At 42.4% G+C, this 15,778-nt stretch overlaps 1 protein-coding gene across 1 annotated transcript in view; it reads right to left on the reverse strand.

Annotated features, from left to right (window-relative positions):
* Positions 1-15,778, reverse strand: part of GNB4 (G protein subunit beta 4) — a 41,070-nt gene that overhangs the window by 6,150 nt on the left and 19,142 nt on the right. Inside the window, exons 2-8 of the mRNA XM_032225114.1 lie at positions 9,257-9,363; positions 8,408-8,446; positions 7,733-7,839; positions 4,526-4,589; positions 1,364-1,526; positions 540-606; positions 243-444 (exon numbers count right to left, since the gene is read on the reverse strand). Coding sequence (XP_032081005.1) covers positions 243-444; positions 540-606; positions 1,364-1,526; positions 4,526-4,589; positions 7,733-7,839; positions 8,408-8,446; positions 9,257-9,313 — 699 coding nt within the window. The 5' untranslated portion in view covers positions 9,314-9,363. The remainder of the gene's footprint in view (positions 1-242; positions 445-539; positions 607-1,363; positions 1,527-4,525; positions 4,590-7,732; positions 7,840-8,407; positions 8,447-9,256; positions 9,364-15,778) is intronic.

Genomic DNA, 15,778 nt, shown 5'->3' on the forward strand with positions numbered 1-15,778 from the left:
GCCGCAGTTTGCTGACCCCTGCACTAATGGAAAAGCCCAAACCATCTAGCACAGGGGTGTCAAACTCATGTTGTCATGGCGGCTTCATGTGATCGATAGGGACTTTTTCCCTCTTCACTAAATGTGGACTGTCCAGCGTGTGACACATCTGGCCCATTCTAGCAGATGCAAAGGAGAACTAGCAAGCGCATACGAAGAAGCTTTCATATTCTCATATATTCACGAGCACAACAGTCACTTACACAAACTGCATTAATGTCAGACACATGTCCCATGAATGACTGCCTGCACATCCCATCTCGGATGTCCCAGAGCTTGGAGGAGGCATCGCAGGCACCCGAAACAAAAGTGCTCATGTCTGGGCTTAGAGAAAGACTCATGACATCGCCAGTATGCCCAGTAAAGGCAGTCGTCTGTTGGCCCGTCTCGATATCCCACAGAGCACTGCAAAGTGAAGTAAAAGCATTTGAATTCAGAAGCTCAAATAATCAGCCTGGGGAGCTCATTAAAATTTAAAAAAAAGGTCCCAGGATACTCACCAGGTAGTATCTCCAGAGCTCGTAACAATTTGGTTATCGTCTAGAAAGCGACAGCAGGACAAGTAGCCTGAAAAAGAAAACAGTAGCAAAATGGCTGTTTCAAACTGCAACTCAGATGAAGCCCAGAACTCCGCTTCCTTCCAGCCTTTATTTAAAAAAAATTTTTAATGCAATACTGAACACTACAAATGTCTCAAGTCAGAGGAACAATTTCAAGATCTGGGGAAATCCGAGTCAGTGAACAGACTGGAAATGGGATGGCCCAGTGGCATCTAACTCAAACACACAAAAACAAAAATAAAACAATAAAATAAAAATATAAAAATCAAATTAAATTAAAATAATACATTAAAATACATGTAATTAGTTAATAAAATAAAACAAAAATAATAAAATAGCTAGCTAGCTAGCTGCCAGCCATAAATGTCTGCAGCATTTACTATAAAGTTAATTTGCTGGATGCTTAATAATAGACATTTTTAAATTGTTTGGGCAGGACGTAAAAAACAGCAAATGCCATTTGTGCAAATATTGCAAAAAACAAAACAAAACCCCAAAACCCCAAATCAAATTTTCACAAGTTATTTAACACAGAATCAAGGAACCAAATTCTATATTAGAAAATGTGTTCCTTATTCTATTTTTTGGGGGGGGAGGGGGGAATATTCCTTTTAAAAGCAATCCCAAGGAGGTAAAATATATGCAACTATTTTTTTTCCAACTTGACTCCCTTGCTTTTAGAGGGTAAGAAGATAAAGTTTAAGGGTATTCTACTTTCATTACAAATGGTCAAAGAAACAAAAAGAAAGAGAAGGGCAGCTGACCGGTATGGCCGGGGAGTTCTCTGCTCACTCGTACGTTGCCCTCCCGTGTCTTCAGATTGTAGATAGAACAGATGTTGTCTAATCCACCGCAAGCGACATAATTGCCAGATGGCGCATACGCACAGGTCATTACCCAGGAAGACCGCAAAGGAATAGCGTGCATCTTTAAAAATAAAAGGGGGAGAGCACCATGAGGAATTGTACTCTTCAAAAATCAGATGCAAAAAAGAAAAAAAAAACTAGTGCAGATGATTAACTGATACTATGGGAACAACTCCCATCGCACAGGGAGCGGCAGATACAGGTAGTTCTCAAGTTATGACCATTCCATTAGTCGTAGATCGGGCCGCTCGCAGTTTTTGCAGCAGTTGTACTACAGTTGTAAGGCAAACCAATGGTTTGATGTAGGTTGGGTGTCAAGGTTCCCACTGACGAAAGCAAACCAATTCAGCACTCCAAGACATTCAACTTTTCTCAAAGAACAGTTTTATTGAGTACATTTCGGCACGGATGAAAACAAAACCAGCTCTAAATAGTTCCTGTGGTTTCAGTATAAGAATAGATCATTCAGTATAATACAATACAATAGCAGAGTTGGAAGGGACCTTGGAGGTCTTCTAGTCCAACCCCCTACCTAAGACGGAAACCCTATACCATTTCAGACAAATGGCTATCCAACATCTTCTTAAAGACTTCCAGTGTTGGGGCATTCACAACTTCTGGAGGCAAGTTCTTCCACTGATTAATTGTTCTAACTGTCAGGAAATTTCTCCTCAGTTCTAAGTTGCTTCTCTTCTTGATTAGTTTCCACCCATTGCTTCTTGTTCTGCCCTCAGGTGCCTTGGAGAATAGTTTGACTCCTTCTTCTTTGTGGCAACCCATATGATATTAGAAGACTGCTCTCATGTCTCCCCTAGTCCTTCTTTTCATTAAACTAGCCATGCCAAGTTCCTGCAACCGTTCTTCATGTGTTTTAGTCTCCAGTCCACTAATCATCTTTGTTGCTCTTCTCTGCACTCTTTCTAGAGTCTCCACATCTTTTCTACATCGTGGCGACCAGAACTGAATGCAGTATTCCAAGTGTGGCCTTACCAAGGCATTATAAAGTGGTATTAACCCTTCACGTGATCTTGATTCTCTCCCTCTGTTTATGCAGCCTAGAACTGTGTTGGCTTTTTTGGCAGCTGCTGCACACGGCTGGCTCATATTTAAATGGTTGTCCACTAGGACTCCAAGATCCCCTCCCTTTGTGGTCACAGGTCTCATTCTCCAATTAGGTGTTCTGGCATCTCCTTGGCAACTTCCCTCAGTCTCTGGCCAGCACCTGTTGGGATGACCTTGGTTCCCATGGGATGGTGTGATCTGACATTCCAGACACCCCCCTCCACACACACACACACATTGTGTGGCAACCTGAGAAACGGAAACATGGCTGCAGCAGGCCAGAACCATTTCGAAGTTGACACCGGGTTTGCCAAAAATGAAATAAATGCTTGTTTTCAGCAAAACAAAAAAGTTATGCTAGTAAAAGGGAGTCATGTGATTGGGGGACACTACAAACACGGACTGGGTGCCAAGCATCTGAAAGTCACATGACCACAGGGGAGGGAGGGAATGGAGGAAGACCATCAGAACTTTGAATCCAGGTCAAGCATACCCTTCAAGGGAAGGTCCAACGTAACTCGGAATGTCGCTAAGTGACTGATTTTTAAGTTGAGGACTATCTGTAATGAACTGAACCTTTGCGCTCATTTAATGTGTGGATAGCGGCATTACAAAATCAACGCAAAACATTCCTTCAAAATGCTAAGATTCCAGCCCAGTTTTCAGAAGGAGCTTCGATCTGCTCCGAGCTAAGCAAGTTTATATCCTTTTTGGTTGTCACAATGGCACTGAACAAACAGTACAACAGTTTAATGGGTTAAAAATACTAGCTGACATTGCAACCGGTTTTAAAGAGGACAAAGAATAACGTTTTGCAAACTCTCCAATGGCAAAACGACCTATCTTTTTGGAAAAAACATCCAGTGCTTTCTGATATAAGAACAGTGAATTAATCTCATACTACCCCAGACTCTTCAAATGAGTATAAGAAAGAAAAAAACTGGAATTACTGGCTAACCACAAATTGTGCCATGAGAATGACCTCCCTCCCCAGGACTTGTCTCAATCCCACTTAACTTGCCATATCCCAGGTCTCCTTTTACTGGCTCTGGAGAGGATTAAAAAGGTGCATATTTGCATTTGAAGGGACACTGAATGGTTCAGTTGAAAATATCTTAGACATTATAGGGCACAACAGAGGTGGATTGCTCCTGGTTCGGCTGAACGGGTTGTGGAAGCGGCGGGAGGCTCTGCCCACCCGCCTGGACGCTTCTGCACATGTGCAAACATTTGCAAGCATAAGCAAACCGGTAGTAAACCGGTTAGTAATCCACCACTGGGGCACAACTATTATTGCACGCTATCAAATGAATACCAAGCTAGCTGTTGAAGAACAGTAGTTTTTTTTGCTTTCCAACGTGAACAACTTGACACATCAAAGCACTTTGACATACATTTCAACAAATATCCAGCAGTTTGTAGAGTAGCTCCTTTGGTCACAAACGCTTCTGACCATGACCAAATAGGGTTCTGACCAACACATTCACAACATTTTTGAATCTGGTCATGAACACATATTCAGGTGGCAATCAAACATGGCCGTGGCCAGTTTCCCCTTCCGTGCCATTGGCTGCACAAAACTTTTGCTTCCACTGCTAGGAAATATTTTTTCAACAATCATCGGAAATTAGGTTCGGCTCACGACCAAATCCGGTTGTGACCAAAGTTATGGAACAAATTATGGTCCTGACCAGAGCTTCTACTGTCTCCCCAAGTGTTTGAACCAGAATTTGTAAGATTAATGAAACAGAATATTCTATGACATGCTTTGAAAAAAACAAGAGACTTATACTTCAAATAGAAAAAAATAATAAGACAAGAAATTGTATTGAAGCCCGGAAACCATCAAGAAATATCAGGGCCAATAAAGAGGTTTGGATGGGGGACAGAAAAATTAAAAAAAAAATAATAAAAGTTAGCAGTGGAATCTAAAAATAAAGCCCATCAGCAAGAGACACATAAAATGTTCAAACTGAATATATTAAAAAAAACATGTACCTTGTTTGTTGTATAACTATCCCAAATAATTAATTTTCCATCTTGGGAAGCACTCACTAGTAACCTAAAGATAACAGTAAAATAAAACGAAGAAAAAGACAAACAAAATATGTATTAATAGGTTAACATTTTATCTTCCTCTCCATGGTTTCAAAATTGAAAGTTCGAAGACAAATTCCTGTACATTCTCTAAGACTCCAATTTCCCTTTCCCCAACTTGTGAACCACACAGCTTAAGAGCACAAGGCAAAGATGTGAGGGCCACATGTTGAAAAGCTAGTCTTCTATGAAATCCCAGCCAATTCTTCTCCAACCTGATGCTAAATATCACGGCAAGGGGGCCAGGTTACCTGAAAAACTTTCTCATCCCAATGGGGTTGACTTGTCCCACACAGCTGGCATAAGGGGCCTGTTGCCGACCCCATCGATCAAGGAATTCAGCTGGCGGAGGAAAAAAGCCTTTTCTGTCCTGGCTCCTGGAGCATTGGGCCATCCCGGTTGAAATCCATATCTACCCTTTTGGCCTTCTGAAAGGACCTGAAAGGCTCTGCTCACTGGCCTGAGGCCCCAATGGGGCGGTGTCAGAGATAAAACCCTACCTCCTCCCTACGGGCACCTTCCCACCTTTGTCAATTTTAAACCATTTTTAGTATTCCTATTTATTACAACACAACAGCACAGTTGGAAGGGACCTTGGAGGTCTTCTAGTCCAACCCCCTGCCTAGGCAGGAAACCCTATACCATTTCAGACAAATGGCTATCCAACATCTTCTTAAAGACTTCCAGTGTTGGGGCTTTCACAACTTCTGGAGGGAAGTTCTTCCACTGATTAATTGTTCTAACTGTCAGGAAATTTCTCCTCAGTTCTAAGTTGCTTCTCTCCTTGATTAGTTTCCAACCATTGCTTCTTGTTCTACCCTCAGGTGCCTTGGAGAATAGTTTGACTTCCTCTTCTTTGTGGCAACCCCTGAGAGATTGGAAGACTGCTATCATGTCTCCCCTAATCCTTCTTTTCATTAAACTAGACATACCCAGTTCCTGCAACCGTTCTTCATATGTTTTAGCCTCCAGTCCCCTAATCATCTTTGTTGCTCTTCTCTGCACTCTTTCCAGTCTCCACATCTTTTTTACATCATAGCAACCAAAACTGAATGCCGTATTCCAAGTGTGGCCTTACCAAGGCCTTATAAAGTGGTATTAACACTTCACGTGATCTTGATTCTATCCCTCTGTTTATGTAGCCTAGAACTGTGTTGGCTTTTTTGGCAGCTGCTGCACACTGCTGACTCATATTTAAATGGTTGTCCACTAGGACTCCAACATCCCTTTCACAGTTACTACTATTGAGCAAGGAACCACCTATAATATACCTGTGTATTTCGTTCTTCTTGCCTAAATGTAGAACCTTACTCTTTTCACCATTGAATTTCATTTTATTAGATAGTGCCCAATGTTCAAGTTTGTCAAGATCCTTCTTTTATCTTAAGCCTGTCTTTTTCTTTTAATGTTTCCTATTGCTGCATTTATTGATTGTAAGCCACCTAAGGCCGCCTAGAGATGGGCAGCACGTAAGTTCAATAAACAAACACGTCATATTGGCTTCGAGTCGTAATCCAACCGAACTGGAGGACACTGGGTTGAAGTACAGGATTAAAACCCAGAGAAACTGACAATTAAGATGAGGAATCAGGGAGACCAGTGATGGCTAACCTTTTCCGGACCGAATGCCCAAAGCATGTACGCGCATGCGTAAAGACACACGCACATGCCTGAACCCCCAAAATGCAATGCATGCACCCCCGCACACACCCCATCCACACATGCACAGCAGAGACCTGAAGACCAGCTGGCTGGTGGGAGGCGCGTGCACATGCACAGGGGAGCTGAGCTGGGGAAATGGCTCGCGCATCCACAGAGAGGGCACTGTGTGCCACCTCTGGCATGTGTTCCATAGGTTCACCATAATGGAGATAGACCCTCTAATGTTGTACACTGTTGGTGAAGAGTGGACAGCCCAAAACAAGATAAATAGGTATATCCTATTCACTGCAACAGTGTATGGCTTCCTCCTTTATTTCACTCAGCTACCTGGAAGAAAGGGAAGCAAGCTCAGATTGGATAAGCTTAGTTTCCTCTATCACTATGACTGTTTTGAGGAAGGGAAAAACACAAAGAATGTTATTTATTTATATTAAATTTAAATGAGTAGTTTCCCAGGAAATGACTGAGGCGGCTCCATCTGCATAAAATTTCTAATCTATTCCGTTATGGGATGCTAAAACAGGCAGAAAAACCCTGAACAATAAAACTTCTCAATATATACAGCTTAATTCTTAAAAATAAGGAACAAATTCTTTTCTATCTGCTTAAAATAAGGAATTACTACTATAAATTTCTAACGTTTCCATTTTAAATGCTAATCTTCTAAATACCGTTTCAGTTCACAAAATAAGTTACTGAAAATACATATGCATGTTTCTTTTTATTTTTTAAAAAATAAAAGCTATTTTAGGGACAGAAATATAATATTTATTTTTAAACATTGAAATCTAACATCTCGGGAGTCAAACCCCAAATACAGCAAATCTGTCTTCAAATCACTGGGTTTAAAGGAGGTTATACAAATATACAAAGAAAATTAAGTACATATTAACACATCTGCTTAACTACAGCTAGAATAGCATTTGCCCAATGCTGGAAACAAAATAATACCCCCTCGGACGAATTAGTGATTAAAAAAACTTTGGATTGTGCAGAGATGGACAAATTAACACTGAAATTAAAAGATAAAGAAGAATATTATGAAATTTGGAACAATTGGTACAAATGGCTGCAAAACAAGAATAAAATTAAAACCTAAAACCTAAAACTAAAATTAAAGCCAAAAAACAATATATATAAATATATATAGAACTGTGTATAAAGGTGTGTAAATATAGAAGCGAAATATTATATACATGTACAGGTATGATGACATAACAATGTTGATGTAATGACTGTAAGGTGTTGTAGAAGGGAAAAAATAATTTAAAAAATCTGCTAAAAATAAAATATTCACTATAGGAAACATAAAAAAGGAGATTCTTTAAAGCTTTGAATATATTCCCAAGAACCTAAATTTATTTTTGCTTAGAGGATTTTGTTTCCATATTAACAGCCGGCTTTTTTCTAATGTTACTCTATCCCACCTAAAGTATTCATACAAACCTTGAATCGGATCCCCAATGCATAGCATAGATTTTGGCTAAATGACCCCTCAAGGTACGCCTTGTACGCATCTGGATTCGACCCACAGAGTCAAGACTCGTGGTGATCTGAGAAAGAGGAAGGACAAGAGGCTTTTCAAAACCTTCTCCTGGACCCGCATAAGAATATATGACAACTGAATATAAAAAAATAACTTAACAGTATACAATGCTAAGTCATTTCTTATATCTGTCATGCACCGTTTCTTTATTTGAAGAGACTGCTGATGCTAATCTATGGTACGAGAAGTTGGGGTTTTGCATAACGTACCAACCCATTCTTCATGACCTGGTATAATATTCAAATCTGGCCAATAACTGATGGCTCCATAAACCATTATATTAAAAATAGGGCTTAATGTACTCGAATGGAACTAAGCTTGAGGAAATGGTTACAGTCTAAGAAGCCATGAATGCTATTTTGATTTACCGAATCCTTTTCTCAAGCTACTTTAAACTATTGTGGAAACTTACTAGCAGGTCTTTAGACTAGAGTCAATGCCGAATAGAGATCAAAACCACTGTCTTTTTCTTAGCCAAGGAACTTCTACTAAACTGCAGACTCCGCGCATCCATTTTAGATGCTGTTAACTGCCTTAGAAAGCAGAGCAGAAAGCAAAAGCAAATGGCAACCCACCTGAGCAAGAGTTGTGTCACTGCATGCTTTTCTTGCATCCTTTAAAATAAAATTTAAATGATTACTTTACATAACAATGGCTGGAAGAAGTTTTGCATTCTTACCAAATTAGTGCATTTATTAAGGGAGGGAGAGATTCATTCTAGCAGGCTACATCTGGCAAGAAGTCAGCAATCTGTGGCTCTGGAGCTGCATGTGGCTCTTTCATCCCTCTGCTGCAGCTCCCTGTCGCTAGTCAGCCCCGCAATTGATAAAGCTTTAGGTTAGGACAGGTAGAGGAAAAAGGATGGTGCGCTAGGAGGAGACTCTGTGGTGGTGGGGGGGGATTGGACTTCCGGTCAGCAGAGGAAAAAGGATGCTGCGTTAGGAGACTCTATGGTTGGCGGGGGGTGAGGGGAAAGGGAGTGGACTTCTGGTCAGCAGAGGAAAAAGATGCCGTGCTAGGAGAAGACTCTATGGTGGGGGAAATGGACTTCCGGTTGGTTCCAGAATTGAATGGAGGGGGGGGGGTCTCCAGTTAAGATCTTTGTGGCTCTTTGAGTGCTTAAGGTTGCCAAGCCCTGCATTAGGCAAAAGGTTCACATATAGTAGACTCCCTGGCTTCAAATACCTCAAAAAGAATGTATAAGATTTCAGGAGTCAATCCTGAATCCAGAGATCCATCCAATGGGGCCCTGGGCCCTGAAGCACAGTCGCTTTCAAGACTCCTTCATCCACCCAGGGACAACATCGTAAAAGGAAGGTGGTTATGGAGAAAATTGCAGAGGGGCAGATAAAATGTCTCCCTGTCCTTTCATAAAAAGATCTTCCTGGGTTACCATGAAATGATGTTAGAAAGATGTATCTTACTCTGATTTGATTCCGGAGCTGTTCTGCCTCCTGCCGTAACTGTTCCAGTTCACTCATTCTCTTGAATGGGTCTCTTCTCGCCTCTTATAGTACAAGTGATGGGAAATCTGCTAAAAACAATTTACAGAAACCAACTTGAATCATGTGCCTGTAATTAACAACATCAACATTTAGAGCATTTACAGTCAACCCATCATTACTGCATTCTCCTCAGGCTACCTATGGCCCCCAAGTGTCTGGAGTGGAGACTCCAGAGTTTCCCTAAAGTTGCAGCATTAACCAGGCATTGATGATAGGCAATGGCAACATTATAAAATACATGGGATTAAATCGTATTAATTGCATTTAATTCATTTAAAAGAATTTTAATTTAAAATCTAATCTAAGAATTTTTTGGGGGGCCCCACCAATTTGTCTTTCCCTCCCCTAGTTTTCTAGTGTGAAGCCAGCACATTAACAGCTTGGAGGGAAAAAACATGCACTCTGATAATCTACACTACGGAACACGTTTTAATGGCTTAAACCGTGTGTGTAATCTCAGTATCATCCCTGCAAAAGAAAGTAATTGGGGCGGTGGGGGTGGGGGAAACACGGTTAGAAACTTAGACAAATAGAAAATCTTCACTACCTCCATGTTACTAATGCAGTGCACCATTTCAGAAAGGACGAGACTAAAAGGTAATACAAGAAAATAATCTCCTTAGTTTTAAAGAAAGTATTTGAAATATATATAAAAAAAAATAAGACGACTGACGGGAGAGATGCCGACGGTGGGGGGCTTGATTGATACTTTAAAAAAAACCCTTAAAGGCATGTCTTACAGCACAGGTGTCAAACTTGTCACATTACTGTCATGTGATGTTTCATGAGAGTTTCCCCCCCCCCTTTCGCAGAGCTGGGGTGGCCTGTGCATGATGCCCCTGGCCTGCAGGCTGCCAGTTTGAGACCCCTGTCTTAGAGTAAGTGAATGAGGAATATTCATACAGTGATCTATGCAGGTAAATTTCGCTTATTGACTGCTTGGGTAGCAACCATTCAAAGTTATGACGGTATTGGAAAAGTAACATTGCAAGCAAGGGTCACATTTCTCTCAGTCACACAATCACTATTAGTTAGTGTGCACGTTGTCCTGTGCCCAAGCCCCTTCCCCCACACCCTACTGACCCACAGAGTGCGGTGAGATTGCCGAAACAAGCAAATTCTTCTTGAACTGTTTTTATCCCCAGTGCAGCACTTCCCCAAAGGATGCTAACCTCCAGTTAAAAACCTCAGGAATTGACAAGGCAGGCATTGGGGATGGTGTATGATGGAATACGTGGGCACGCAAATTCTATTTGTCTTGGCTGTGTGAAGCTGGTGTTGTGGAGGCTGCTAGTTTGGAAGTTCAGAGCAGGGCAGCCTCTTCTGAAATAGCCTCCAGCAAAATCAAAGCAGAGTTGTCTGACCACTTGGTGAAGATGGAAATGTGGCTGGATTTGTGGGCTTGAAGATGCTGCTTTTGACAAAAATTGCAGTAGAGCAAGCATGTCAAACTCAAGGCCCGGGGACCGGATCTGGCCCGTAGGGTGCTTATGTCTAGTCTACAGCCCCCTCCTCCCCCCGGAAACAACAAAGACTGGCCAGCAATGCCTCTGCCAGCAAAAACCCTCCCAACCTCCGTTTTCACTGGCAGAAGGTTTGGTTTATGGTTTATGGTTTATTAAACTTGTATGCCGCCCTATTCCCCGGGGGGACTCAGGGCGGCTAACAAACTCATAGTGGAGGGGGTAATACAAAAAACAAACAAGACAAAACAATTACAGAAAAACAGATAAAAACTCAACAGCCACAACAATTCGAGTGGGGCTGGGAACTCATCAGCCCCAGGCCTGCCAGAACAGCCAGGTCTTAACGGCTTTGCGGAAAGCCTGAAGGGTGGTGAGGGTCCGAATCTCCACGTGGAGTCTATTTCCTCGGGGAGGGTTGCAGGAGTCTATTTCCTCTGGCACTACAGGCGCCCCCGACACAAGTGATGCTGAGCTGACTACATCCACCCCGGCCACCCCCCACTCCCACAGTCAAACACAACCCTGATATGGCCCTCAATGAAATTGAGTTTGACACCCCTGCAGTAGAGGCTTCAAGCAAACTGCAGGCACTAAGGACTTTTTATCGTGCATTATGGACTTATTAAAAAAAAATACTGGATGTGAAGCCATGCAATAATGCAAAAGATACTGCAAACTACCCCTATGATGAAATCGGAATGGTTTTGTGAATGTTGAGCCAGAAAAGAAATATGAAAAATTAATATTGTGTAAGTAATTGTTACAAGATTATTATGTGCACAAAGAGGGAACAGCCATTCAATTCCACCACAGTGGAAGACTAAATTATAAAATTGACTGAACTTGTGGAAATGGGGAAGTTGACCGGTTTGGTCAGAGGAAAAAAAGTGACTTAGGGACTTTTTCTTGAAAGAAGACTGAATTGACAATTTCTGGATTTGGGGATAAAAAAGGGTCACGTGAAGTGTTAACACCACTTTATAATGCCTTGATAAGGCCACATTTGGAATACTGCATCCAGTTTTGGTTGCCACAATGTAAAAAGGATGTGGAGACTCTAGAAAGAATGCACAGAAGAGCAACAAAGATGATTAGGGGCCTGGAGGCTAAAACATATGAGGAATGGTTGCAGGAACTGGGTATGTCTAATTTAATGAAAAGAAGGACTAGGGAAGACATGATAGCAGTGTTCCAATATCTCAGGGGTTGCCACAAAGAAGAGGGAGTCAAGCTATTCTCCAAAGCACCTGAGAGTTGGACAAGAAGCAATGGGTGGAAACTAATCAAGGAGAGAAGCAATCTAGGACTAAGGAGAAATTTCCTAACAAAACAATTAATCAATGGAACAACTTGCCTCCAGAGGTTGTGAATGCTCCAACACTGGAAGTTTTTAAGAAGAGATTTGGCAACCATTTGTCTGAAATGGTATAGGGTTTCCTGCCTGAGCAGTGTGTTGGACTAGAAGACCTCCAAGGTCCCTTCCAACTCTGCTAAGCTACGCTATTCTGAAAAAATAAAATGGCAATTAATAGAAAGAAGGGTGAAAGGAATTAATTGTTCTCATTTTATTTATCCTTTCTTAATCTTTTTTTTTGGGGGGGGGGGTGCTAAGTAAGCTCCCCGTTGGGAGAGTTAATGCGTTCAGAGAAGCGTTGTGAGCGTTGTGTTGGAGAACACACAAACCAGCATACAGAGACATTGCAGTTTAAATAAGCTTTTACTTTCGTGGAAATAGAGGTATCAGAGTCCATCAAATAGTCCAAGTCACATACGGATAAGACAGTCAGTCATCAACGTCTTTCAGTTAAGGGATAATCCAAATAACATAGTCCATAATCATACTAACAGTCCGGTACTCAAATTTTGCTAGCAGTTGCAAAACTTACAATAGCTCACTGCACTTTCTAACAGCCAGCTTCCAAATCAGATCAGATCAGCCCAGCATCTAACAAACCGAGAGCTAACAGTCATTCTGGCTCCCTCTTATGGCCGATTGAGGAAAATAGCAACCAATCACATTTTACAGTATGATTTAAAGAAACAGGTACAGCATTGCTATATGATTTATATATTGCCAACCCAACTGTTAGAATTATATTCCTTATATTCCTAACAGTTGGTATTATTGTACTGAAAAAATTCGGCTCAGGACCTACAGGTTCTTTTGCAACATGAGGAGAGCAGGAGTTTGGGCATGGTTTCTCCTGGCAACAATAGCAAGGGTATCTGTGAGGATGGAGCCGTGATTGGACTCTTGTGCTACGGCAGGATTGCACTAGTAGTAGGATGTTGCTTATATGGTTTTGGGGGAGCTACTGTTCTTCTGTTTGGGCATGGGATGGTAGATGTGTTTACATCCCTCCTCGGTGTAAGCCCCCCAAAAGGGGAAACAACTTAAGAATACTTAAAATAACAGAGTTGGAAGGGACCTTATAGGTCGTACAGTCTAACCTCCTGATCAAGGAGGCCTATACCATTTCTGACAAGTGGCTATCCATTGTTCCTTGTCTGGCCTTTGGGTGCTTTGGAAAATGGGTTGTCCTCTCTTCTCCGTGACAGCCCTTCAAATATTGGAACCAGGGGTGAAATCCAGCAGGTTCTGAGAGGTTCTGGAGAACCCGTAGTGGAAATTTTGAGTGGTTCGGAGAACCGGCAAACACTATCTCTGGCTGGCTCCAGAGTGGGGAATGGAGATTTTGCAGTATCCTTCTCCTGGAGTGGGGTAGGAATGGAGATTTTATAGTATCCTTCCCCAGGAGTGAGTTGGGAATGGAGATTTTGCAGTATCCTTCCCCTGCAGTGAGGTGGGAATGGAGATTTTGCAGTATCCTTCCCCAGGAGTGAGTTGGGAATAGAGATTTTGCAGTATCCTTCCCCAGGAGTGAGTTGGGAATAGAGATTTTGCAGTATCCTTCCCCTGCAGTGAGTTGGGAATGGAGATTTTGCAGTATCCTCCCCCTGCAGTGAGGTGGGAATGGAGATTTTGCAGTATCCTTCCCCAGGAGTGAGTTGGGAATAGAGATTTTGCAGTATCCTTCCCCTGGAGTGAGGTGGGAATGGAGATTTTGCAGTATCCTTCCCCTGGAGTGAGGTCGGAATAGAGATTTTGCAGTATCCTTCCCCTGCGACGCCCACCAAGTCACACCATGCTCACCAAGCTACAGAACCGGTAGTAAAAAAAATTGAATTTCACCACTGACTGGAACCCTGCTGTCATGTCCTTCTCTTCACTAGACTAGCCATGCCCTGGCAACGCAGCAAGAGGTAAGCTCTTTTTCTTTCGTGAGCTTCTGTCTCGTCGTTTGCAGGGAAACAGAAGCTCACAAAAGAAACACCACGGAGACCTGACTTGGTGCGACAGCGTGCGTGCCCACAGAGAGGGTTCTGTCTCCCACCTCTGGCACGCGTGCCATAGGTTCAACAACATGGCTATAGATCTTTGATGGTAAACCAATGACACGCGTGCTGGAGATGGCATGCAGAACCCACTCTGTGGGCACGTGTACCATCACCAGCTGCTCTTTTGGTTTCCAGCGTGCACATGTGTGCTGAGCAGCTGATCTTTGTGGGTGCCAGAGCACCGGAAAACGGCCAAAAAACAGGCCATTTTGGGGTCTTTTTCAGGCTGAATTCAGGGCCATTTTTGGGGTATTTTCAGACCCTTTGGGGGGCAGTTTTTGGGCCAAAAAAACAGCCTGAAAACAGCCAAAAAAACAGGCATGTACGTGCCAGCCAGCTGGTCTTCAGTCAAGAACATGCACACAAGTTCCAGTTTGGGCACTCAGTACCAAAAAGGTTCGCCATCACTGCTATAGATCAAAGGATTCTACCATATTCTTCCAGCGGTTATCAAGACCAAAGGCAATTCTAACACTCATCCATTCTTGAGGTATACTTTAAATTTGTAGAAGAATTAGGTTCTCAAGACTCACTCACTCTTGTGGATGTTAGACATCTACAGAAGTAGACATCTATAAAAAACAAACCTTATTTACAAGGTTGCCTGAAGTGCAACTAAAGTCCTACTACTTGCCATAAACCGCAGCTAGCTGTTTTGTTTTAATTCAAAGGATCAGGCTGAAAACACCTAACCAAAAGCCACACACCCTCTTTACTATGAATGTTTACCTCCTGGGTAAGGATGGCTGCCTAGATTACAAGTGCCTCAAAGCTTCACGTCAACATTGCTTCTCGTTTGGAAAATGTCAAAGAGAAATCTTTTGCTGTTTGGCGAAGCCTTTGTTTCTCCAAAAATAAATACAGGAAACCGGCCTAGGTGTGTCCTTGATCTTTAAGGTTGAAGATATTGTGCACAGTTTCAAAGGGCTCTGCAGCACCGTGCCTCCACCGCAGCTAGACAACAAAACACAGGAAGCTCTGGCCCAGGAGGCGAGATTCAACCTAGAGCCTGGCTCCCCATTCAGCTCCAGCAACTTCAGAGGCTCCCAACTTTTGAGTCCAAAATCAAACCTCCCTTTAAAAAAATCTTACATTTTTTCCCATATCTTTCCTTTTTTTACAGTGAGAGAAGTGACTAGCAACTATAACCATATGGCAACAGGTTTCAGGCTACGTGGTACCTTGTTAATCGTCCTTAATTAATTCCGGGAAAGTACCGAAAATGATGGTAAAGGTTCCCCTCGCACATATGTGCTAGTCGTTCCCGACTCTAGGGGGCTGTGCTCATCTCCATTTCAAAGCCAAAGAGCCATGGCTGTCTGAAGACATCTCTGTGGTCATGTGGCTGGCATGAGTAAATGCCAAAGGTGCATGGAACATTGTTACCTTTCCATCAAAGGTGGTCCCTATTTTTTCTACTTGCATTTTTTATGTGGTTTTGAACTGCTAGGTTGACAGAAGCTGGGACAAGTAACGGGAGCTCACTCTGTTATGCGGCCCTAGGGATTCAAACTGCTGACCTGCCGACCTTCTGATTGTCAAGCTCAGCTCCTAGCCACTGAACCTTAAAAATGAT

This window comes from Thamnophis elegans, chromosome 10 (genome assembly GCF_009769535.1).
Source record: "Thamnophis elegans isolate rThaEle1 chromosome 10, rThaEle1.pri, whole genome shotgun sequence".
Classification (NCBI taxonomy): domain Eukaryota; kingdom Metazoa; phylum Chordata; class Lepidosauria; order Squamata; family Colubridae; genus Thamnophis; species Thamnophis elegans.